The sequence below is a fragment of the Apaloderma vittatum genome, unplaced genomic scaffold (genome assembly GCF_000703405.1).
Source record: "Apaloderma vittatum isolate BGI_N311 unplaced genomic scaffold, ASM70340v1 scaffold18476, whole genome shotgun sequence".
NCBI classification, from domain to species: domain Eukaryota; kingdom Metazoa; phylum Chordata; class Aves; order Trogoniformes; family Trogonidae; genus Apaloderma; species Apaloderma vittatum.
Window position 1 is genome coordinate 8,845 of NW_009722478.1, and position 27,262 is coordinate 36,106.

At 37.1% G+C, this 27,262-nt stretch overlaps 1 protein-coding gene across 1 annotated transcript; it reads right to left on the minus strand.

Annotated features, from left to right (window-relative positions):
- On the minus strand, positions 1-27,262 carry LOC104275748 (phosphatidylinositol phosphatase PTPRQ-like; the record flags this gene model as incomplete). Its single annotated transcript, XM_009871793.1, has 10 exons — positions 1-34; positions 317-440; positions 5,040-5,175; positions 6,965-7,113; positions 9,065-9,190; positions 9,303-9,437; positions 11,872-11,948; positions 13,374-13,464; positions 18,517-18,598; positions 27,147-27,262. Coding segments are annotated over 10 exons (1,070 nt in total), but the record flags the coding sequence as incomplete, so codon positions are not given.

Sequence of the window (27,262 nt, forward strand, 5' to 3'; positions counted from 1 at the left end):
ATGGTAGTTTCTTCCCATTCAAGCTCCACATCACCTACAAAAGAAACAGATATATTACATTAACCTACCTAGTAACCAAACAATAACTAATGGCAGGTAACTGTTTTGACTGAGTTTAAAAGATCTTGCAGGAAAAAAAGTGGAAAGCTTGAGCAATTACCGTTACTATGAGGGAAACTAAAAAGAAGCAAAATGCAAGAAATTTACACTTCTGAAAAAAAAATGCATGTCAAAGTATTTTCTTCTGCTTCTTAATCTGGAAAAGTCGATGCACCTGCTCTGAAAAATAATTTTGAGACAATCTGTATCTCCTTACCTTCCATGGCATCCAGAGAGTCCATCTTTTGCAGTGCTGAATAATTTACAAAACATATGGGCTGACTACTTCCCTTGCTTGTTAACAGATCCAACACACATTGATGCAAAAATATATATTGTGCCTGTAAGGTGTGAATTTAAAGACGTTTGATTAGAAGAAAAATGTACTTCTAATACCAAAAATCTTCTTTTTTTTTTTTTGTATGTTACATCTAGATGTTCTCAGAGCAACTGTAGTTTAACTGAGAGATCCCAACACTTCAGTGACTACAGCATACATATCTGATGTGATTTATTTCATTATGAGGTGTTAATTATGTGTTAAAATTTGTCAGAACATGTTAATCCTTACACCCAGTAAGATACATGAAATTAGATTAACAGGCTATCCCACAATTTTTTGTAAATGTTTATTCTATAGGAAGGCTTTTGGTTATGTTTTGCCACTAGTTCAGACTGAAGAAGCTGAACCACATGAATATAATATTTAGATAAGAAAATGTTCCTCTTTCTAGCACAGGGAAAACCAGCAGGGTGCACTCAAATGCAAAAATTCAAGTAAATCTAAATTTACATGTTCTACGGGTATGCAACATTGTGAAGAGAAAATAATCACATTATTTTTAGTGATAATTCTTGAACTGCAGCATCATTTTTAACAGGCTATAATGCAAAGAGTAGGCAACTAAAGTTAATTTGACACTTCCAAGGACATAAAGTAATTCTGGGTAATGATCGCTGAAAACAAAATAAGGCAACATAAGAACAAAATAAAGAATGAAATAAAAGAATGAAATAAAAGAACATTATGCTTTTGAAAGAACATAAGTGGATTAAGGGTATCTTCACAAAGGAGAAGTAATGTGTACGTAGTTGCAGAAAATGGGCCAGATCACAGTATCACAGGTTGATTCAGATTGGAGGAGACTTCTTGAGATGACCTAGTGCAATCCTCCACTGCTTAAGCTGAGTCGGCTAAATCGCATCACTCGGGACCTTGTCTAGATGAATATCTCCACAGATGCAGATGACTAAAATAACTGTAACTCCCTTGACTTTTGTGCAGGTAAATACATTAGCGCATTTTTTTCTGCTCAATAATTGCTATTTTGTTTCTGAACTACAATCAACTTTCAATTCAGGTATCTTAGATTTATAAGATACGTTTGCTTACATAAGTATGTTTTAGGGTCATAGCTCCAGAGCCGTGAGTAATTAAATCAGACTTTCACAGGCCCCTGAAGTACACCATTATGCTTTTCAATAGCTTTCCTACTGAAGAAATAGCTCAGCATTACTTCAAACTAGCCCTCAAGATGATAAACTTTAACAGATCCACTGGACAATTATGGATTTCTAGAATGAAGATCTTAAGTTTCAGTGGAGATTAGACTGGTTATTCTAATTCAGAAGGCGTATTCTGAAAGCTCCATCATCTTCTGCATTCAAACAGTGCTGCTTCACAGAGTCACAGAATTGCCTAGATTAGAAAAGACCTTTAAGATCATCGAGTCCAACCATTAACCTGACACTGACAAGTCCTTGACTAAACCATATCCCTAAGTATTATGTCTGCACAACTCTTAAATACCGCCACTGATGTGGACTCCACCACTGCTGTGGACAACATGTTCCAAAGCCCGATAACACTTTCAGCAACTTGTGGGCATGTAGTAATGAAAATCTTTCTGGCTTTGACAGGGAAAAGTGATGCAGGATGCCTGAGGAATGTATGTGTAACAAGTTCTTTGCCCAGTAGAATTAATTACATTCTTAGTTATTTGAAAGTCTTTTTATGATTGGAAGTGGGAGAAAAAATTAAAAGTTCACTAACGTCATGGGTTAGGGCTGAGCTGGCCATGGACAGATACTCTCTAATCCCTTCTTCCCTACCCCCCCTCAAATGAGAAGAAAAAGGGAATGAGACAGAGAGACTTACGGGTTAGAAAGGAAAAATAAAACAGCTTTAATGAAATGATAATAGAAATAATATTAAAAAGATAAAAATAAAGAACTACATACAACTATATATAAGTCCAGTATTGAACTCGACTTCCTCTGATAACAATCACAACTGATGCTGCAGAGCAGGTGGCACCAGGAAAGCCCCAGGCTCAGCGGTGGCAGGGAGTTGGATACAGGGAGCTGCATTAGGGAACTCAGGATCAGGATTAAAAAGAGGAGATTGGAAGGAGTCCTCCTTGGACGCTGGCCATTGAAGAATGAGACCTAAACTCTCATGGTCACTCAATTTATATTGAACATGACGTATATGGAATGGAATACTCTTGTTGGTCACCTGTCCTGTCTATTACCCCCCAGAGGTGCAACCTTCTACTTCCTTGTGACTCATCTTACTCGCCGGCACCCCCAGCGTGGCACACAAGAGCCAGCCGTGGCCTTGGTCACTACAGGAATAAGTATCAGCAAGAGCCTTTCTGCATCCCAGTCCCAGGCAGTGACTGCAAATATCAGGTGTTATCACTGCCAGTAGCACACACTGTCTGCAAAAACAGGCTGCCAACTTCAGAAAGTGCAGCCTTCTAGAAGAGACTGAGCTGGAAAGTAAAAATCACTGAACAGAACTGATTTCATTTCGCTCAGCCCAGGACCACTAAATACCAGGATTTTACATGTAGTCCAAGGATAGGCCTTGGTAATGTAGAGGCCATTAGGCAGAGTACCAGAGTATTGAAATTACATCTACATTAGGGAATTAAACAGCATCTGGGTACACTGCCAGCTGGTGGAACTTGATCATCCAGAAAACTTCAAATTGTTTGAAAAGTCCTTCACATAGTTTTGATCCACCAGCACCATCTCAGATAATTTCTAGGTGTGTTTCAGGTGTTACTGCAGACTGTGGGCCATCCCCTATAGAGAACTTGTGAGGACAGTGTTAACTGCGGAGGTGCTAACTGCACACGTGTGGGCTATTCTGTGTGCATTGGCTATAGTAGCAGAGAGTGACTCTGCTAGCAAAAGGAAAACTATTTGAAGCTATAACCAAGCAAAAATCAGGTCTGAGAACAAGCAGTTTTTATTTATTTTACTCGTAGATCTTACAGATGGTTTGACTGAGGGATTTCTAAACTGAGATCTGGGAAAGAACTGCTCTTTTCTTTCTATCTTCTGTGCTGATTATATAAAATCTGAATCATAGACTACTTAACTGTTTTATAACAGAGCTGTCCCTTTGGGCAAGTTTTGGTGCTGATCTGCCATTTGTAGTCTTGCAAATATGTGCTAAAAATGACTGGGAGCAGGGAACAACCTGTTTCAGGATATTTCAGCTAACGTATAGATCAGTACTTGATCTGTTTGGAAATCAGAACTATGAGAACATCTTCTATGACATTTTGGCACATCATTTCCTAGCCTCTGATAACACACATAAATGAAGAGGTACGCAAAAATTATGTGTATCATAAAAACGTACACTGATCTTATCAAATGTCTTACTTTTAAGATTTTATTTTCGGGGTGCTCCCACCAAAGTGTGTTCCAGCCTTCCCCTTAATTTCAGATGAATCTATTTCTAGTCAAGAGTGTAAAACAACTAGAAAAAGTACTCCCAGAATTCAGCTCCACAAGAAAGTCCTGACAATTGTTTAGCTGCATCAACATTTCAAAAAGAAAAATTTAGAGCAACTGATAATTGGACAGCACCTTACAAGAAACAGCATGACAGAATGTCACCAGAACATCTCAGAAAATCTTCTGAAGTGCAGTTGCTGAAGAGAAGTTAAATATTCTTTGTATATTCTTACACACTTTTCATATATTCTGCCACTGTATCGAACAGCAGAATTGCATTCCTAATGGAACAAATCTCCTCACATTAAAGTCAGTTTAAATCCATCAGTCTTGTGGAAATTCATCCTGAAACTTCTCACCCATTCTCAGAAGTTGGTAAGCCATGCTGTAGACTCAAGGACCTCAGTGGCCTTGGGTTAGATCTGGCCTGCAGGAGTCTCATGCCAGAAGCCTTATGCAAATACAGGCAAATTTCTATTCCACCGGGCATTTAGGTTTAACTTTTAATTTTGCTATTACTCCTTTACATATGCCCAGATCTCCAGTTATAGCAGAAAACTTCCCTACCATCAGGCCATTGCTAAGTCATATCCATGCTCAATAAGTCTGTCAGAAATGCACTTTTTTAGATCAAAATACCACCATTGCCTCGATTTTGCAGATTCTGAAGCCTATGTTTAGTTCTATCCACAGGCATTATTTTATACAAAGCAATTTTTAAAAAATTGTGGAATCATTAATGAGGTCAAAAGTAAATGAATATTTAAAAGTTTGAAGGACTATGCTACATATATGTACACAAAAAATACAGTCAAGTAGTGTATAAAGTCAAATTAAGTGGTGGATTTTTTTTTTATTTAGAGAAAAGAATTATTTAAAAACTGTTCTTCACCCAGAACTTGTAATTAACTTTATCAATGTTTGAGAAATTATGATTTCATTCTAAAAACTAAATATGTCAGCACCTTTTCCAGCACATCAAGACACGGTCAAATAAATTTAAATAGACACAGATCCTGCATTTGCATGTGCTTGAAATCCAAATAGAAGTAGGTTTTTGTAGAAAATGTATTAGACAGCTGATTATTATGAGCTTTCTAGTCTTATTTTACAGGAGATCAGGTGATCAGATGACTAATGTTTTAACAACAGGAAAACAGTATAGATAAATATATAAAACTTACCAGATTCTGAACCATACACATTCTTTCACTTCTTAATTCAGCTACAAGTCCATAAATATCCACAAAATCATGGTCATTTACATGTTGGGTTAAATGGTCAAGTGCAATATAAACACCTGTTCTCCCAACACCAGCACTGCAAATATAACACACAAGATAAACTAAAGTTATTATGTTAATATATTTTTAGTATAGAATGCCTTCCTGGAATACTCTAGTTCAATTAAGTCTATTGTGAAAAGAAAAAACTGGAAAAAAATTAAATCTTTATTAGTATTTACCTTTGTGTATCTCTCCTTGCTGAATGGGATCAAGTAAAATCTTGATTTGAGCCCCGTTCTGATTTTGATTTTACAAGTTGTTGCACCAGATGAATGAGATATAACTAAACCAAACCTGTATACATGGAAAAAAGGTCCTACAGCTTTTCTTTGAATTTTCTAGAGCTCAATAATTCAAAGAAAACAAAAATCACAAGATTTTGTGAAAACCCACCTGATGGCTTTTGATATTTGAGACAAAAGAGCGTGGGATCTAGCAAAATGTTTCAATGAAAATACTTTCAAAAGGAGGATAAAAGTGTGCAAGAGGCTGGTAGCTAGTGTTGTTTATTCAAAGGTTTGAAAATGAACAGAATTTTTCACAAAACCACTATCAGATTTCTCTGCTATTGGTGTAATAAATGCAGGGTGTATCACTGCAGGTAATCAGGAAACGTACAGCAAAACTCTCTTGAACCTGCAAGATTTAATGAGCAGAAAGTAATGAATGAGTTTTCTGGATATGAGAACACATAATGCTCCTTTATATGCATCAGGAATTTGCGTGCATTGGAGTACGTGGCCCATGCTGACCCCTTCATGTATCTGTGTGGTGAAAAGGGGACGGGATTCATTGCAGAGGGGGCCCAGAGAAGGTTTAGTGTCCTCAAATCGTGAAGACCATTTAGTTCTCTCCTGTAATAGCCTCTCTGCAGAGGGAAATGTCAAACTGCCAATGACAACGATATCAAATAAAATGAGGCGCTATCACCCACCGTGGGTGACACCTGCAGGACACTGAGGACAAATAGAAAGAACTCCCATACATGATAAATCTAACAGTTAGGGAAGAAATTTGTGACAGCAAACCCAGCTTTTCCTTCCTCGTGTGCTCAGGCTCACACTGAGTGAGAATGAGGCAAAGAATCAGTTGCCAACCCTTGAGTTCAGATCGCTATTTTGGAGCGTGCCCACTCGTTCTGTGGGAATGCTGACCTGCGTGCCAAGCGCAGACACACTCACCGCTTTGCTGAAGACTTGGCCTTCCCCACACACGTACTCTTTGGAATTGCAGTTTAATGGTGTTGAGAATGAGATCAATGGGAACTATGACAGCTGAACACCTCTAACCACCAGTCCATTTATTTAAGAGCCTAAATATAGATTTTAGCTATTTACAGGCATCTGAGCTTGAAATCTGGCACGTGCAAACCCTTATTCCTATCTGTCATTCTTTGTGGCTCCCAAATAGTTCCCTCTTTTGTGATACGTGACATGTACATTTTAAATACAATTTTTATTATGTATTTCTTAAGAAAAGCTATGGTTATAAGTAATTAAGACCAATGTGTCATTTGCTATTCCTCTTTTTATGATAAACAGGAAAATTGAGGTAAATCCAGCAGTACCTTATGGTAATTATTGAAGTAACTGTTTCACTGATATCACCTCAGTGGGATTTCCACCAATGGAAGAACAGGCACACTTTGGCATTTTACCTTCTAGAAAGGTTTAAGGAGCACTGCCAGAGAAACCTGTGCTGTTGTTTATACTGCGACCACACCTGTGCACTTAGTTTTCATTGTTCTTCTGGCAACTTCCCTGAGCATTCATATGCAAGTGAAATTCTAAGATACTAAACGGTGATTCAGTGAATATGGTTACCTGCAGTGAACCACCATCGGTGTGTTATCATGCGCTCGACTTGCACGGATAAGTTTTACAAAATGGATAATTGGTGCGGTAGTTTCAGGGATTCCATGTTCTGGCCAAGAAGTAAAGTTACATTGCCGCACCATCATGCAGTCACCATGCTGAAAAATAGAAAATAAGACCATTTTCACAGAAGAAACGTGACAGAAGGTCCAGTAAGCTATATGTCACCTTCTCAGCAATTTCATATATAAAAGAAAGGCAGAATAGCGTAAAAATTATAAGATGTACTTGTATCAAGGGATATTTTGTTGCGCACATATCTTTCGGAAGGGTTTTTGAGGGATGGCCTCAAGTCCATCCTTCAGGAAGTATTAATGACTTCAGCTGCCACTCTCCATTTTATTTCATCAATGTAATTTGTAGATTACAGGTTGAAGTTTCTCTAGCTCGTATAGAAGTTCAGTGAACTGGGACAACAAGTTGATTAAGGAAAAAGAAGTTATTCTAAAAGTAATCTAATGTAGTGAAGATACACATACGTTGGTAAATGCGGATGTATTTTTAACATGTTTTATGCCCTCTCAACCTGTAGCAGCAATAGTAATTCAAAGAAAAGAATAGGTTGGTATCTGCTATCTACATTAACTATGAAGGACGTAAGAGTAAAAGCAGAAGATCATGCCAAACAATTTCCAAGGAAGAATCTTAGGGACAACAATGTATCTGTAGTTCCGCAGAATATCATTTCTCTTCTTCACAGTTTGTGACTTGTCAACTGCCTCAGTCAGAGATGGTCGGAATTTTTTTCCTCTAATTTATCCAGATTTTATGAAGACTTGTAAGTTTTTGGTATTCACAATAGCTTACAGAAAGGAGTACCACAGTTAATCAACTATTGTGTAATGAACCAATTCCTTTTTTAAAAAGAAAATATTTTGAACCAACCACTTGCTCTTTTAATACTGCAAGAAACACCAAACAATTGCAAACAATTAAGTTCAGCAACTACTTTGGGTCTATATGTTTAAAATTGATCAACATAAACCCAGAAGTGATTCTGGATGCAATAGGGCAATAATTTTGAATGATTTGCCTAATATATGCTTTTCACCTTCACTGGAGGATCATCAAGAATCCATCAATGGAAGATGAAGTACAATCTTAAAGTCAGCAATATGGCACATTTAATGACATAGCTTCTTGTGTAACACAAGTGACTTCACATTTTGCTGGCATGCATCTTTACTCTCCCTTTTCCAGTTTTGCTTACTCTGTTTCTAATTTTAGATGAAAATAAAAGTGTATCTTCTCACACTCATTTTAAAATGGTAGTGTCCTATGTGCACAACACATCCTCGTGGAGTAACCACTGAGACAATCCCCTAACTGCTGTGTTCCTTTTGTCACTTGCACATGTTCCTTTTTTTCAGTGCCAGGAGTGCAAAAGAGGGCTGACTTCATCTTGGGACATTGTGCCCAGATTGCCTTCTGAGCCTACCTACTGATTTGACTTAATGCCGGGCGCTAATTTTTCCAAAGAGTGGAAACTATAGTTGTGGATCATGACAAAGATGAACATCTACACTGTACACCAACACAAAGAGTGGGAGTAATACTGATGATTCTCATTTATATTGGGTGAATTCCCTGGGGGTGGAGGCCAATATGGCTGGTGGTACAATGCAAAACAGCTGTGCTACACCAGAGAATCTTGCCCTTTAATCTGAGAGGGATACATTCAAAGGGATTTGTCTGATCCCAGAATGGTTAGGATTACTCCTTTCTAGAAGAGACAACTGAGGTGTCCAAATAGAAATTTCACCTCCCACCAGACCAGAGGTTCAATAACCTTGATAGGCCCTTCATAGCATGTCAGACAAATATCTGAGTTCTTTGTCACAGGAACTAGAGAAAATTCTCAGAAAAAAACCTCAAACAAACAGCAAAATAGGAATGAAAACAAAATGCAGGAAAACCAGGCAGTACAATGCATATGTACTAAAAGTTTAAAATAATAACACTGAGGAGTAGTTGGGTGGAGTGGAGCGTATTTGATGTTCTTTGAGGTGCTGGATAATTTTATTCAATCAGCTTCTATTTCTGGCTTACCCTTTCAATTTTTAGATCTCTGATGGTCCAGTCTATTTGAATATCTTCCATCAGTTTAGTAATCACTATATCCCCAAACACAGTCACCGGTTTATTGTCTTCTGGCCAGTACTGATGACATCTTATCTGCAGGGACATGATTACTACTTAACAATGATAATATTACAATATTGATAGAAATCACATACAGAATTTCCAATTCTATCAAATGCTGTTAATTGGCACATTGGTAACTTACCCGTCCTTTTTCAAAACATTGTGTAAGCATCACAAGTGTTTTTGCTCTCGTCTCCCACACCATCCTCCAGAAATCACCCACTGTTCCTGGTAATGGTCCCTGAGTTGCAATAAACTCATTTGGACATAAATAACCCTGAAGAAAAAGAAAATATTTAATACCTAATGGCTGGCAAGCAAAGAAAGAGTTTGCATGTGACTCATAATTGCGTCTGTAGCTACCTTGCCTAAGGCTAAAGCCTTGTCAGATGTACTAAATGACTTGCTGCTGGCCTGGCTAACCATTGCACAGCAGATGGCCTTGGAAATCTAAGGAAGTAATGGCATTTTTTCTGCTGTGTAGATCAGTTATGAAACAATGCTCTAATAAAGTTTGGGAAATGCCATCCTGACAGAAGTGCATTTAGCAGAGAAATTACAAGGACATCAGGTCAGTAACTCCCATTTAAAAATATCTAAGCCTTCATATTAGCCTTACTGCATATTTAGCCAGAGGCTACCAAGAACTGTGTCAGAAGGTGGCCAACAATGTAGAGTCAAATAGTGCTAAGGAGCAGTAGAGTCAGTTTAAAACCAAGGAGCCGTCTGAGAGCTAGTGCAAGCTATATACCACACTGATGACCTTGTCCTTCCAGTGATCATTAGGGATCTGCTGCAACTTAGGGATGGAGCTTACTCAAAAAAAGCAGCTCTGACAGCAAGTTTTTGAAAAACCTACTGCTAGGGTTGAGTTTTATTTTATTTTGGGCTTCTACTGTTTAGTTTACTTACAAACTGATATAAAACTTGGGGAGAAGAAAGTTTGTCAAAACCAAAATCTGTGTAAATGCCGTCAGTGCACGGGTTCTCATGAATCTATTTCCTCAGAGAAACTAAGCGTTCCATACAGGAACTCTTATGTGCTACAGAAAGCCTAAAATCACAACTATAACAGTAATAGCAATAAATTTATCCCATAGAGCTAGCAGTCTATAATATCACAGGGTTCTGCTTATTGCTCAAAACAACTGACACAGTGGTTTATAGCACCACTGAAGCTCCTTGTTGGAATTATAGCCCTATAATTCACAGCTGCCCATTTCTTACTCCATCCGTAATATATAGAACAGGTGGCAGTGAGAAACTATGTTAATCCTCCTCGGTTTAAAGGTGAGAAACTATAGTTCAGGGATGCAAGCTCACAGTTCTGTTACTTATTCGTGTTTAACCAAGGAAAATAAAAGTAGCAGCCAAGTTCCCATTTGTTAAAACTACATACAAGGCCTCTCTTTTCCTTTCGTTATAGGTATTCCTATGTATATACTCCTAGATAAATAGGCATGTAAATACACACACATACTCTATATTTACTGCTATATGTATTTATATATTTACTCATACACAAATATGGAAAGTGAGAGCATATAAAAGGGAAAGCTTTATCCCTCAGAAACGGTAACAGTACAGCTGCCTGTTCCCTGATGAACAGTGGCCTAACGTGAGGAGCCTGCCTGTAGTAAAGACATGCAAAATCTCAGCAGGGAACACTCTCTGCAGCTCACCTTTCCTGCAGCTTTTTGGAAGCTGCTGCTTGTGTTCCCTTCCTAAGCCTTGGCGTGTCAGTCTGTGACAGGAAAGATAAAGACCAGGCCATGCTCTGAGCTGTCTGGTCTCCTGCTCCGTAGTGCTGTGTGTAGTCCCAGTGTCAAGTAACGATATGGCGTGGCTCTTCCTACCTGCTGTCAGAACTATGACATTTCATGGAAAGGGAATAAATAGCTTTATTTATTCAATTGAATATCTATTCAATGGACTGTTCAGTGGAATGTAGAGGGAATAAATAGCCTATTTACTCCTGAAAAGAAGATGCTCTCAGCTGGATTGCTTATTCTCTGTGAGTGTCTTAGTTACCTGGAAGTAACTATTTCTACTTGCCACTATGTCATCGGTTTACACTACAGTCTGTGTGTCTTGCCATGTGCTTGAATAGTGCTTCCTGTAAATAGAGCCTTGACCTCATGTGAGGCCACCAGCCACTGCTACAAGAAATTAAATGCAAAATTATGAGTCACACTTTGAGCTTCAACAGGACAAAAGTGATATAAAAAATACAGATGAAGAATTTACTGAGGACACAGAAGTCTATTTTCCTCCATCATAGCTTTCACAAAATAATGGGTGCACCAATCTGCTCACCAAAATTATTATCCATTTCTGCAAGACTTCAGTTGAGTTATCACATTGTCCTGTTCATATATAATAGTTCCAACTCCTGAATCAAGACACCAAATAACACCTCTCTAAACAACTGACCTCAGTGGGAGTTTGAATATTGTCTTTAACAATAATAGTAATTTGCTGGACATGGTTTTGCTTATTACTGAAAATCATTGCTTAGCAATGAGTATGGGATAATTTGTATTTTTAACTAGTCATATTCGATGCCATGGGAGTCACTTGAACAATGACATAGCAACAATAGCTGTAGTGAATGAAAGAAACATTAGAATCCTGTTCTTCTTGCAAGTTGTTTTCTGACTCTCTCTTCTACCAGCAAACAAATGTAAAAACATGAAAGACTTTCTACTTACAGACACGTAGCTGGCATTAATGTAGTCAGATCCAGGAACAGCAGCATCAGGCATCAGCTTTACTCTGTTGTTATTATCTATCATGGAAATAAAGTCTAATCAACTAAAAGATTTGTTGAAAAATCAAAGATGCATGTAACAAGCGCTCCTGGAGTACTAAGAAATCAAAAATACTGTTATTGTTGCTAATTTAACAGTACTTGACATAGTAGAATACAAATTACAAAGGGAATGCAACTAATTCCCGTTACTCTATGGTCATTCATTAATGTTCCAGATATATTTTAATATAATACATTTTAATTAAAATGGTGAACATGCCAAAATCTGCGATTTGATGTATGTGTGGAAGGACCCTCTGCCTCAAGGTAGTCCATGTACTTTCAGCCATGCTGTTCTTGCACAGACAACCTCTGTCTGAATCAGACAGCAGGGTCAGGGGTCCAACAGTCTTTCCTATATGCTTTCTGCCTAGATCAGACATTTGAGCCAGATCCTGGTGCTTTTGCATACTTTTACTTCTTTTATGTAAGGTAAGCTCATTATTACAGGGGAAAACAAACACCAAAAAAAAAGGATTCAGGGTTTCTGATTTGAGCCCATGGTATCTATGCGGAAATGACAGAAACCAGGAAAGACGTCCTGTGTGACTAAGTAAATACTCAAACTAAACATTCCAAATTCTGACGTTTGGTCCTCAAACTAGCAAAAAAAAATCAGAATACAAAGTTAAATTTATGAAACTTATCTCTTCATACTTCATTGTGTGTCATGGATATCAGTTTTTAGTGACTGTAACTTAGAGTGTATTTTGAACAAAGCAGCAGATAGCAGGAACAGCTGCTCTGAAAAGTTAATAGCACAGAATGTAGCATTATTAACCAAGGAATGCCATGCTCCTCATCTCACATCGCAGCTAATGCCTAAAATAATAATGACATTTCTTGTCTTATTAACTGAAAAATGAAGCAGTGTTGAGTACAGAGAGGCAGATTCCTGTCTCCTGTGATAAAATCTAGCCTTGGCTTATAAATTGTCATACAGTCACTCTTCTGATCTTCTGTGGAACCTTTGCAGCACATGTACGCATATCCGCAAGAAAGCATACCCAGGCTCCTGAGGTAGCTGAATGCACAAACATGTGGATTTTATATGTTTAAAAAATTACTTCTCACTAAAGGGAAAGAACCCGAGGAAGAACGGTAAAGTTTGCTACATGGCTTGAATTACAAAGCTAAGAAACTATTGAGGCTATAGTTTCTTGCACCTGCATATTAAAGCTTGTGAGAGCAAGTTGAAAGCAACTTGTGAATAAAACCGTCTTTTAAAAAAAACACGATGAAAAGACAGATTACTTGACAGAAAATTATTTCATAATGTGGACATGACTGCGCTGCCATTTCAAAGGCAGATCAAACAAAAATGCAGTTGCATTCCAGATACATGCTGCACTACTGATGGTAAAGAGCAAAACAGAGGAGTTGATCAGTAAACACACATACATGGCTTTATGTTTGGGAAACGATTCTTAGACCTGTTCCAAGGCAGATCAGCATCAGTTGAAGCAAGGTCTTCCAGAAACTTGGGAAGTTCCTGTAGAGGAACAAATGTTTGTTGGCAAACCTTTGCATTTCACCTTCGATCAATATAAAAAATGACACAATCACCCAGTAAGAGGAAGAATTCTTTAGCTCTGCAACAGAGTGCATTTCTAGGAACAGCTGGAATCATTACAGAGCATTCCACCTCCCTGCCAACCCCGGTTACACCAGCAACGTTAGATGCAACACTGCAGACAATGCTGTCAGGTTGAACAATTAAAGCTTACATGAACTTTCACCTTTACAAGTCTGGGTGAAGTCAGCCTACCACCTTTTGGAGTTCTTTTCTGTCCTTTCAGAAAGTCACATGCTTGGTTACTGTGCTCTCGTGACTCAGCCTTGCTCTTGACTAATGCCTTTTCCTGGCTCCTGCAGCTTGGGAGAGTTCTTGCCACAGCATGAAAACTGATGAGAATTTAATTAAGTTGAGACAACTGGCAATTAGCTGTTGTTCACGGGACTGCTTATGAAAGGGGTGGGAAGAGTTATTTTGGGTTGTACTACTGTTTCATAACTGGTTGTTAATTCTGTTACTGAAGGGCAGAGACTGGTAAATCATTCATATTGAGGAACTTATTTGATGGGGGTATTTGTGTATGCAAATAGGTGTAATTTCCAAAGCTGAGTAAAAGAGTGGAGATAATTTCATAACTTGTTGATGGAGAAATGCATTGATCTCACCATGGTGACAAGAGAATGGGAAACACAGAAAAACCATAATTTAACCAGAATTTCTAAGCTAATAGCTACAATAACTGCAATGGATTTTTGCTTTGTTTGACAAAAGTTACATGTAAGTCTGTTTCAACATCTAGATAAAATACAAATGAAGACATCCACCTATTGCTTTGAATGAGTGCAATACAAAATTTTGCTGCTTGTGCTGAGTAATCACTTCAAATTTGTCTTTAAATATTAACAGTTACCCTCTATATGGGCTACTTCCAAAAGCGGAGCAGAGAGCCCTACTGTCACATTCAATGTTAATTATTTTCAAGTGCTCTTTTGCAAAGGTACTTGAGACAGTTTATCTTCTATAAATAAAATTTAATGTGCAACTATTAGCAAATAAATAAATAAATAAATAATGGAAAGAGGTAATGAAAAATGGAAAAATCAGGAGTGTTTTTTATTCCAGTGTTTTTCTTTCATTGCTAATTCAAATAATCTGCCAGCTTTATTTTGTGGGTTCAGATATTGAGAATAATTTGAGCATTAGCAAAATGGAACATTTTAAAAACTGATGTAATAAACCAAATAATTAATCTAACCTGATATCTTATTTTATGCAATGGATAATATCTGACATATAAAAGAGAGCTCAAAATCCTTGAACTCTATTATATGCGGTATTATCCCATGAAAAATCTGTTTCTTTCACCATCTGACAAAAATCCTATAGCCCGAAGCATGAGGACTACTTCACTTCTATAATTATATCCTCAATAATGCAACTGCAAGTGCTTCCAAACAGGAGGGGAAAGATGGTTTCACGATGAAAGCAAAGAACTTTCAGGCAAGGGTCCTGACTTCTCTTCCTAGCTCTGATACATATTTCCTTGGGGAAATAATTAGGGGAAGAATTGCAGAGAACAACTAGATGCTCATCCCCCTTTGAAAATTGACAAGGGACTAGATCCCACCCATGCCCTTCAAAATCTTTTTAAATATCTATGTTTCATAGGGATGAAAAGTCTATGGTTATAACTCTTCTAAAAAAAGTTTCTGACTTAAAATCACCTTATAAAGAATGGCTGACTACATTTATATCTGTATGTTAAAGAATTAAAAAACATAGTTAACAGAAATGAAATAAATAGAAAACTGAATGAAAGACTGTAACACACTGTGTAAAATATCTTTAAAGGAACTCATAATTTTAAAATTCTGTCTTTGAATCAACCTTTGCCATACTGAAGCTACATTTCTTTTATCTGTTCAGTTGCCTCTACCTTTTGTCTCAATAATCCCTCAGAGAAGTAAAACCTCAGTCTTGGAAAGCCCAAACTGAACCTAGAGACAGATCCCCGTTCTCAGACATAGTGTAGTGACTTCTCCGCATTTCCATCAGGAACTGGTAAGACCGGTAAAACACAATTAAGTGCGGAGACATTAAAATTCCTCTAATTTAGAAAGCTGGAACCCTCTCACAAAATTTCTGCCATTGAACTTTTCATGAAAGAAGAACATAGACAAAATGCCTGTGGCATTTTTCAGGTGTTATGGACCATGGGATCCTGTATCACATGCATGTTGTGTGAAATTTAACTTGCCTCACTTGTCTCACTCTTCTGAGTCTTAGCTTGCCGGTTGACTAGTACAGAAGTAGCACTGTTGTACTGTACTTTGTAGTAGAGAGGAAATAGAGAAGCAGATTATATGTGTAATGATGCTTCTAAATCTGAACAAGGGCTCAAAAGCCTCAAAATCCATCATTATGGATTTCAGCCTAAATGGTTATTTTTAGAATTGGGGAAAAACTATTTGGATTCCCAGATTCAATAATGATTTGTCACAGAGACGGTATTTCTTTGCACATTCATAAATCTTTGAAATAATTAATTTGCACTGTGTTTACTGTAGTACTTTTGTGGTCCTGTAGTGACATTTGGAGGTATTTCACTTTTTTATTCATGAACAGAGCTTATGGTAGAACACTTACAGAAGTATTTCTGTTTCAGTAATTTGCCAGTTAACAGAAAAATCTGATTTCCCAAAGGTACAGAGAGATGCATGAATCCTTTGGAAATCTGGAAGTTTGAATATCAGAGGGGTGGTGCCCACCATCAGTTACTGTGGCTCCCTATGGCTTCTTTAAACTTTTCCTTTCTGACAAGATGTGGATCCAGATCCATTCTGAGGTCCAGATTCTTTTCGCATCACATTTACCTGCAGGTCATATTAACATCTGGACTGAGAATGACCCCTGGAGGTCTCTAAACACAGCAGCTTGGTCAGTACAGCAAATTAGATAAGACCAGGAATGTCCCTGGATTCCTGTATGTGAAATGGTAAGTGTCACATTTATGCCAGAAAACTTCTGCCTATTGTAAATGAACCCTAGACTACTCTACCTACAAAAACATGCCTCGGAATTGTCCAGGAAGACTGCTAGCTGAAACAGTCCAAATTCAGGGCAGGGAATATACTAACATTTTACTAGTGTAAACTATCATATTCAGTTAAATTTACTAGTAAAGACACAGCCAGAGAGCCCAAGCAAGCTCAGCACCACACTTAGGGTTATGTGCTTCAGAAAGAATGGTCCATGGGTTTATATCTCGAGCTCATCTCCCCTACACACCTTGTAGGAGCCTTGAATCATTTACATGAAACTACAGTGATGAATGTGGATGGAAACAATGCAGGTCATGAGGGCTGTTTTTCTGCTGTTCTCTAGTTTTGCCTATGTCTGTGCATTGTCATTTCTGATGGCATTTCAAGTGAATTGTCAATCTTATTCATCTGATAAGACAGGTGCTACTGATACTATAGATACACTCTCAGTCTGGGACTGGACCCACCCTGCAATTCTGCCCACCCTTGGACAAGTGATCTGGGAAAGATATCACTACAATCTGAAACATGGAAGTTGAAACTCAGAGAAAGAAAAAAATGGAAGACCAAGGGATATATGAAGAAGTTGATTATGAGTTGACTGTATAAATTAGTTGAAAGAGGCCTCGACTAGTTGTATTTGTCTAGATTTGAATGGGTTGCCAAGGTTTTGTCAAGTGATAAAGCACTATTGTTTAAGTTTTAAGGCATTACAATGCTGTAAGCTGTACCCAATGTAGGTCACACCTAAAGAAAGCAATACTAGAAACTTTCTGGTGATGAATGTTAATATGTAAAAATGTTATTGCTAGTAAAACGTTTCATCTGTTCAGTCATGCATAATACAACTATAATCACTCTTGTTCAAGTGAAGTAACATTTCTGCTCTTGAAAAAAAAAATCTCCTTACTTTATTGCTCAGAGAATTTTATGGTGCTTTTTATTACTAAATCCAGACCAATTTTACCTAAGGAGCATAACAAAAAAGCTGTAGGAAATACCATTAATCTTTTCACACTTCTGATGGTTTTCCCTCAGAGACTGAAATATTATAATCTAACAGAAGAAAAGCCAATTGTTGAGTCTTCATTTCTGTTAATCTAACTGGCAAGCAATTCATGGTAAATCCAAAATAATAAAGTCACTGGAGATTGACAGATTGTTTTTTGTGAGGGCAAATGATTGTATGTGCTAAAAATGATAATTGTAAAGATTCTGAAATAACAGGGGAAAAATATGATAGCTGTAAAAATATTACTTAATGAAAATAGTGAAAAAAATAAAGATTTAAATTTGAAAGTATATATGCATTATATTATATGTAATGTATATTTTGAAAGCTGGTCTCTTCTCAGAATGACAGGTTTGCTGTGTTCCTCTACTCACATAAGGAGATGGAGGCTATTCACATGGAGATTATTCTCAAGAGAATAGCAAGTATGACCTATTATTTGTAAAGAACAAAAAAGCAAAGTACCATGCACAAACTTTTTACTTTCCACGCTGAAACCTATGAAAGAAACCAATTTCTGAGTTCCATGGCAGTATGACTGGGGCCTGAGCATTTCACAAAATAAATGCCAGCTGTATTTCTGGGGTCACTCAGGAAAGTGGACTTATTTAAAGCAGTTATATATACTTGTACATATGTTAGAAAACTATATCTAAATAAACTGTTATCAGGTAAACCGCATATGCATTGCTACCTATGTAAAAGCACAAATATTACGGTGTTCTTGCAAAGATTGTAGTCTAAAGAAGATGGTCTTGTCCTGACACTTAGGTGAGTAATTCTGATCAGGTTGCAGTGTAGACTGCAGAATCCAAATTAGTATAATATTACTTTCTAAACAATCAACCTGGTAATTGGGTATTGATTATCAAGGCCAGAGTCCTTCATGGCCTTGCCTGCTTAAAATGGACATGAAATGTGACACATGAAACGGCTGAAGGTCTTGCGATGTTGTGACAACTGCTGGTAACATACCGAAAATTCTTCCTGAAACTTTAGGTTGTTGTTTGTGCAAAGCTCTTCGACATGTTGTAGGAAGGACTTCTTGCTTATTGGCCTGAAAATAATGACAGAAGAATTAGAAACCAATAGGGAATATCTTTGTCATTCTTTTTACTCTTATTTAGCTGCAGTTTAATAATAAGCAACGTTTTCCAGTTCAACAGAGACTGATACTTATAGGCAGAAAATTATAAATTGCTTAAAGCATGCCTATTTGTTTTGTTTTCAGTCACTTAAAATAAAAGTATTTTCTCCCCTTATTGTTCCTCCTCACCAAATTTTTAACATTGTTAACAGTACTGTAGGGTGGCATTGTTTTTATAGGTAACAGCATTCCAAGGCAAGGTTTTGACATTAATGGAAATCTGTAAAGTTATCATCGCATTTTAAAGTACATAATACTTCTTTGTCGCACAGAAAACATTTCGTACACTGCAAGGTTTTAGACATATAAAATATTGCGGTGACCTCATTCTCATAATGACATGGTTTTTAAACTTGGAGGAGTTTAAATATCCCTGTATTACTTCCCAAGCTAAAACACAGACATGCAGGCTTCACCCCAGAGAGAGAGAAAGCATTTCTCCTGTTACCATGCAATTAGTCATGCTTTTATGATTTATACGCAGCTTGGAGGTTTTTTCTAATAAACATAGAAGAGAGAACCACACATTGAGACTCACTGATGACCACAACATAAAAATCTTTAATCAACTTACTTGATGGATTTTCTATAACTAAGTAACCTGCAACAGAGATTTTTGTTAAATGTAGTGAGCTGAGAGTTAATCAAAGTTATGCATGTTAAACAGGCTTTAGATTAAATACTCGAGTAACTGATGACTCAGTTCTACTTCTCTCATGGATTCAAATAGTACTATATGTCAGATATCTTGGGTGACTGCTTTGCTTACTTTTTATCTCAGGTATTGGCAGACATGGGTACGGTATTTACAGCTTCTATCATTCTCTTCAGATCATTTTGCAGTGTTCCGGGCTCAGGGAAACCCACACTTCCAGCACACCACTACATGCACATTGACAGGCTTCATTTTACACTATGTACTCAATATTGTTCTTTAAAGGGGTGTTTCACAGGATAAGGATAGAATTTATCTGGCTAAATACAGACATCTATTTCTGAGCTAGTCACTCTAGATTCCTTTTGAAATCGATGGTGTGATTTCATCTTATTTTAAGCAGATATCTAAAATAAGTCAGAGATGAATCAATCATGCTGTTGATGTGCCTCTGCAGAAACCAAATAGCTATGGCTCTTTTGCTAAAGATTTTAAAAATCAGTGCTTGTTTTCATGCTCATTTTTACACATTCATTGCTCTTTCTGGCGTGTGGCAATTTTAGACACTGTGCTACATATTAAATCTTTAACTTGATCCCACAGCAGGTTTCATGAAGATGTTACAGAAACATCTATAGTCAGGGGACTTTCAGATGGTCCTGAAACTTGGTCATCAACATCATGTCTCAATCTATTTTAAGAATGTCTCAGTGTTATGGATTTAGAAGCCAAACTTTGGGCACTCAGGCTCACAAACCTTGTCTAAAAGACCAAACAAAAAAGTTTGAAGTGATATAGTTTGCCTCTTTAAAAAACTCTAAGTATACGTTTCCTGTGTTTACCTTTCAAAGAATCACACATTCTTACATAAAATATTACAAACCCCTATTTTATAGTACAAATACAAATGTCTACTGTTGCTGTAATTTAAGTAGAAAAAGCAACAATTTGCTTTAAAAATCCTTAGGTTTATGAGTTACTCTTAAATATTTGGATTTTAAATTAGATGATGAAATGAGATTAATACAATTATTGAATCATTTATTATTGTCAGAGAAGCTAATTTCAAAGTTAGTAAAGATGCTTTTTTGGTACATACTTTTTTACGACTATTCTCTTCAAACAAAGAAAACAGGCTACAAAAGCCTTGGGTCAATCTCACTGGAGTAAAACAAAGTGCAAGAATTCACAGAAAAAGGTTCAAACTCAGCATGCTTACTAGGACAGCTGAACAAGAGCTTTAGAATGAAAAAGAGAGCAGTAAGACCACAAAGCATGCAACTCTATTTATTCAGAAAGTTTAGGCATGTAGCTGATGTTTATCATATCACATACGTTATTTGCATTACATGGCAGATCAAACCACATTCTAGTAATATTGGCAATGTTATAGAGCTAAAGCTTCCTGAAGAAAAAGTATTCATAATAACTGTGCCAATATACTGCACATGAATGTATTTGTCTTCAAGCAGAAAGTATTTTTTTTAAAATCTTTTTCCAGGACAAAATTATAAGCAGTCTTTGCAAAGAAATTATACTTCCTTTTCCTTTGAATGTGAAGCACAGAACAGAAAAAAAAGTTGTCTCCCAGTTGATATCCCAGTAATTTTTTGAATACTGTCAGCTTTCCTCATCTCAAAATCGATAGCACTTAGGGGCTTACTGCACCTAATTTGCAGTAAGCAAATGCAGTCTTTTTATTAGGGAATAAAAATGACGTCTATGCTGTACATGAGCAACCTGTGTATGTCATTTAGTGTTTCAGTGCTAAAGGTACATGGATCCAACAGCAAAGAACGTAAGAGACAAGCAGCAGCATTAATATCACCTTAGGCAACAATATTTTCATTTTTTACTTTCACTTGAAGCAGGGAAGTAAAGTACTGAAATATCTCAGGAAATGAACTAATCAGTGTTACATATGCTGCTTTCTAGTTAATTTTTTTAATGTTTTTTAAAAAAAGCATAATCATATATTATCTTTCACAAGCAGTAAACATTTTTAAAGAAGACACCTACATATTGGGACTAACCTATCTGTGGGCATTTAAGTGAAAAATCTGATTTTTAGAACAACTGAAATATTACACGTCTGCTGGTAGCAAATGCACATCGCAGTCGCTTGGCAGCTCGGAAGATAAGGTGCTTTAATGTAAATGCTTATATGAAAATTAATGTGTAAACTGAAGTCTGTGGCAAAGATGTTGACTACATTATACAAGCATCTTCAAAAGGGAGGAGTTTGTATGGTCACTGAAGACAGAGCTATGCTCACCAACTTCAGGGTTCAAAACCCAGTTTTTTTTCCAAGTCTCTTGACTTGGAATATGTAACAATAATCTTATAGTATTTAATCAACAAACAAATACTCATCTACCTGTAATATTGTTCTCCACAATTCCCAGTCTTTTTTATAAAACATAAGAATGTAGACATCATTAGATCTTGATGAGCACAATTTAGAATCAAACCATGAACTTGCAAATTTCCCTATTTCAGCTGGACAATTCCAGATTCCCTCTTGTCTGACTTTGAAACTAGGAAAGAAAAACATTCTCTAAGATAAAGAATGCTTTATTGCCTTAAATCTGATTTCCTTTTAAAACAGTGTATTGTTTCATGTGTGGGATTTTTTTTGAAGTCTATCAAAAATCTGAATCCCACTCAGATTACTTATGATAGAGCTAGAAAGAAGACATTTATTTGTGTTGGCAGTGGTTACTGAAGACCATATTGCCACACAGACTCGGCTTTCTCTCTGGGTCAATCATCTGAAATCCAAAGGGAATTAAAACTTCATCCAAATAGAAAAAAACCCCAGAAATAAGTATGTAGGCAAAAGGCTTAACTCATAAGCACCACTGACACTTCCTAGGACCAACAGAGAAACTAATTATTAGCAAGTTAATTGAAAGCAATATGGAGCTTAACCCTTCCTAAATATTAAAGGCCTAAGGAAAGGGAACACATGATCACTTAGTCCGTTGTACCAGGACACATACATTCATGAACCTTGCACTCCTGGGATATAAAGCTCAGGAAGCCTATTTTTGATAGCTGATTACTAAAGGAAAATTTGTTGAAGCAAAAGGCAAGGCACTCAAAGAAAGAGGAAATGGGCTGGCCGAGAGAAAGTAACGTGTATGCAGAAGCATTACTTCAAATATAGACACCTACTGCACATTATATAGGAAAGATGGGATCAGATAATAATTTTATATACATTACTTTTCCATAAAGAGTTCTAATTACCTAGTGTTTGCAAGGCTTACAGTGCCTTCAATTCAGAAATATTTCTCCTAAATCTGTGCCCCATTTGCCTAACAAGCTGTCTCACACAGAATGAAACAAAAGCCTCAAAGCATCTACCACAAGGTGCAACTTCTCAAGGAAAGATTTTAAGAAACAGGGACCTACATGGCTCTATTCTTGCTGCAAAGGTAGGTTGCCAGAGAAGTTGTCTCCTAGGTGAGCACGTGGAACAGGGAGAAGTTACTTGTTTGTCTCCGAACTTGGTGCACCCTTAAAATTTAGTGATAAGATCTATTCACAGCGGATGAATATCTGCTTTGAAAAGTGACTTGCCAAGCCCTACGGACATGTTACAAAAAAGTAAGTGATGAAAGCCCCCAGCATATGTATGTTTAGAGTGCTTAATGAACAGATGTTTAATCCAGTTTAGACTGATGGGCTATATATACATGTTAAATGACGATTGCTTTTTTCTGTCATTGCCTGTCTCATACCATCTTCACTATTATGGAGTTCAATGTATGTCCCAAACATTCAAAGTTAGCCTTTTGGCTTCATAGAACAGATCAGCACCACGCTCTATTCAGCAGCACTTAACTCCCTGCGTTCCCCCTGAAACTACATCCCATTAACTGTCTAGGAAAGACTTGCTAAGAGATGGTATATGTATATATATATATGCTAGCTAATATTAGCAATTTTCAGACACTGAAGTTTTTCAAGTAAATTTCTTTCTGAAAGACCATTATGTTTAAAAATTACTGCTAGGAACTGAGAATTGCCATGAGTTTCCTGATTTGAAAAAAATGTTGACTCTCAAGGCAGTTTCAAAATTGGCAAAATGGGACACCTGGCACTTTTAAATTTGGTGGGCTTTTCTACTTAAATGTCTTCTGTAATGCAAAATAATTCACGCTAAATAATAAAAATGTGTGAAGTAAAATGTTTTGATGACTATATACTGAACATTTGCTGAGTTTTGGTTTATTAACTTTTCAAGATTTTGAATTTTTGATCTGCTAAGAATGATAAAAAATAATTGCAGTCATATTCTTACAGAATAGAAAAAACTTTTCCTACTTCTTGTTATTCCTCATAAAATATCAGTTGCACAATTTTTCTGAGAATGTGCGCCAAGATCATAGGCCATGATCCACTGAGCATGAGCGAATGTCTGAAGAGATAGTGTTTGAGAGAGTCAAAAAGGATCTCATGAAGCAGGACAGAGTATCTTGACTCTGTGGATGAACTCTGTCAGCTCTAAGTCCTTGCCTTTACTGATTTATAGTAGATAACATGATAAATAATATATTGGCTAAGAAATGACAAAGCACCTGGTTTCCAAAGCATCTCCTTCAAACGACACTGAATGGAATGGTTAGTAGATACAGAAAAAAAATCTACCCTACTCTTTTATCAATAAAGATTTTCACACGAACTCCCCATCATGCTTTCAGGGCAGGAAGTGTACTCAGTTGGACCAGATTCCAACTGATTTACTGCTATCCAAGAAACACCAACAAGCCAGCCTGGAAAAGGAGTCCATCTATGCTTTCTTCATACAATTACAAGATGCCATTCACTGAAACCAGCGTTCTGCAACACAGCAAGGTTTGCAAACACAGCTGAGACAGCTGAATGAAGCCAACGTGTGGCAGTAGGTTTTGCAGATGCAGTGATGCCCAGTCCCATTCCAAACGTGTGGTAAATTTGTGAAGGTTACACTGTAGCCATCAACATGTAATGCAATAATCTGACATGACAACATGTCACTGCTTTAACCACAAATCATGAAAATGATAACGACAATACAAGAACTGGGACTGTGGTTGACTTCTACACAGCTATTTAACAAAGCAACAGGTACAAAAGTTCTTTCACAGTGTAACCATGGAAGTCTGAAAATGGGCAGCAAAAATATGTTAGACATTAGGTTTTGCAGTAAGCTGCCTTGGTGCATGCTGCCATGCTTCTGCCAGCTTCTTGTCATTGCTCAGAAGGATATATCTCTATGAAAGACAGCATTAGAGACACCCAAATTGTCTCTTTCTGGTCATTGATACTACCAGAACAGAATCTTACAGATGCTGAAACATTCTTTAAAGTTTGTTGGTTTTTTTTTTAAAAGCCATAATAAAATAAAAAGTTTTGTGCAGATAAATTATATCTTGCCCCTCATTACTATATGTACGTTATCTAGTTGGGTCCCACAGTATGTTTACTGACTTGCAGTTGAAAAGATGGCATGAATCCTGTCATGAGGAACTCTCAGTTAGTGCCTGCACCTCAAACTTTAACAATTTGTCATAATGTCCAACAAAGGACCTGGGCAAGGAGCCTGCTGCAGCTTCAGTGCCACTATTGTTTGAAGAAGAATAATAAAAAATTTAACAGCTGCATCTGTACCTTCTAAGAATGGCAGAAGAAGAGAGTCTTTGCTTTTGGCCACTAAGGAAGTAGGAAAGAAGGAAAGAGAAAAAATACTCATGGAAAGATGTGACAAATTGCAAAACAAAATGTGAGACTGAGTCATTAAAATCAGGGTGATGCAACTAAAACTGCTCAAGCACTATTGAGTAAAGGCCTTGCTGTGCATGAATCACATAATAAACCATACGTAAGTATGAACTATTATAGTTTGTAATTACCCTGTACAAATCCAAATTACACATAATTTAGGCAGAAAAGTAGCAGAATAGTATTCTGCAAAGTGGTAAAAAACTCGACTGTGTGGATACGTTGCTGTGTTTGCAGTGGCATAGTACAAAACAGCTGCAGTGTGAGTAAAAGAGGCAGTTTAGAAAAAAAGGGGAACTTCTTTTAATTCTAAGTGCTAAACAAAAGAAACAGCATGTTTGTATGTCACACTTTCACTATATCTGCTTCAAGGATAGGTTGTATATGTCGGTGCTGTATTGTCATAATTTGTTATCATTTCCATGTAAAAATTGACATGATTTATTTCAAAATAGTTGTGGAACTGCTGTACCTTAACATCAAGGACTAAAAAGAAACATGATTTTATGATGACAGATACTACTCTTTATCATTAGTATTCATTTTGATTAACTATATCATTCAGTATAGTATGGTAGCACACAGGTTAAGAGAACAGAATTGAAAACACACCATGTGGCATCAATAATATAAACACTTACTGGATGACAAATATCTCCTTGCGTCTAAAGAAAAATGAAGAGCATCTGGAAGCAAAATCCATTAACACTTTAGTATGTCAACAAAATTAGCACTATTCACATTCAGCTAACAGTTTGGAAACAAGCACATTTTGAAGATCCATCAAGATCCTTTATACGAATCACGATTATCACCGTGCATCGGCAATGGTTCTGTCTTCAGAGAATTTTTCCACTCTTATGAGCAGGTACTAAATAAGGCTATCAAAATGACACATGCCCTACACGGAACATACCACATCCATTACATCGACAATTTCCAGATGATTCATGACATGCTTTCCCCTGTTCGGTCCCCATGTGTTGCCTGATCTAGTCGAGAGGTGGTGTCCCTGGCAAGAGGGAGGCTGGATTAAATGATCTCTAAGGTCCCTTTCAGCCTAGGCCATTGATTCTATGATTCTATCTGTTACAAGCAGCCATTCCTGTGTACACTGTTTTGTACAGGTTTGTACATGCAATTAACTTACTCTGTACCACACGCATAGACATATACAGACTCAAATAAAACAGATCAACAACTACAACCTTTCATCTTCTAGTTAATCCTAGTCTGCAACAGTAGGATGTCTGACTGCTAGGGCAAGACTATTTTAGGCTTCTCTTCTTTAAGGAGACTGCCTACCACAGTGTTTCATCTGTGACACAGAAGGCAGATAAAGGATGTCCACCAAACATTTCTAACTCAGCTGGATGTCATATATTATTGAGAATAATCATTATATTTATTCTGTGAATAATATCTGTATTTCTGGTAGTCAGAAAGATCAATTTTCTTTCTGATAAATATCTGTGGCAGGATTCTCTGTCAGACAGAGATTACGAATAGCCTGGAATTGCTGCATACACCTTAAAGGAGCAGATGTCAGGATAGCCAGTGTGCTGAGCTCCACTGAAACCCAGATATTATGCAAATCCCCCTGTGAAATAAAATGCTTTGTAGATGTCAATTAAACAGTGACAGATTTCTTCTAGAATTAATTGACCAGGACTTTGGGGATTTTGATTCTTTCCAAATGCTTATGTAGGTGTGCAGTTTACACAAAACACTGAGCCAACAAAAAGCCTCAGAAATTCTGCATGTTTAAAAATACGTAGCCCTTTTTTTTTGCTAACACAATTAAACAGTGATTTGCACTTAGATCTTTATCTTGCTGTAAAAAGAGCTAAAGATTAAGTGATTTTCTAAAAGCTAGTGAGAAGTGTCTTGAGGATGGAGGTCATTCTTTGAAAGAGGATCTCAGTGACCTGTGTAAATAAGAACACCACAAACACTTCCAAACAAGCAAAGGTCAGAAAGGGGTCATGGCTACAGCCCCTTTGGACTACTGTTTTGCCTCAGGAGTATGCTTACCGTGTAAATCTCTCATCCTTCAGCTCCAGGTCTGCCACTGTGATCAACTGATCCAGTTTGAACTTAGTGTCAATAATTTCAGCATCTCGTGGGGAATATGTGCCTCCTTCCTTTTG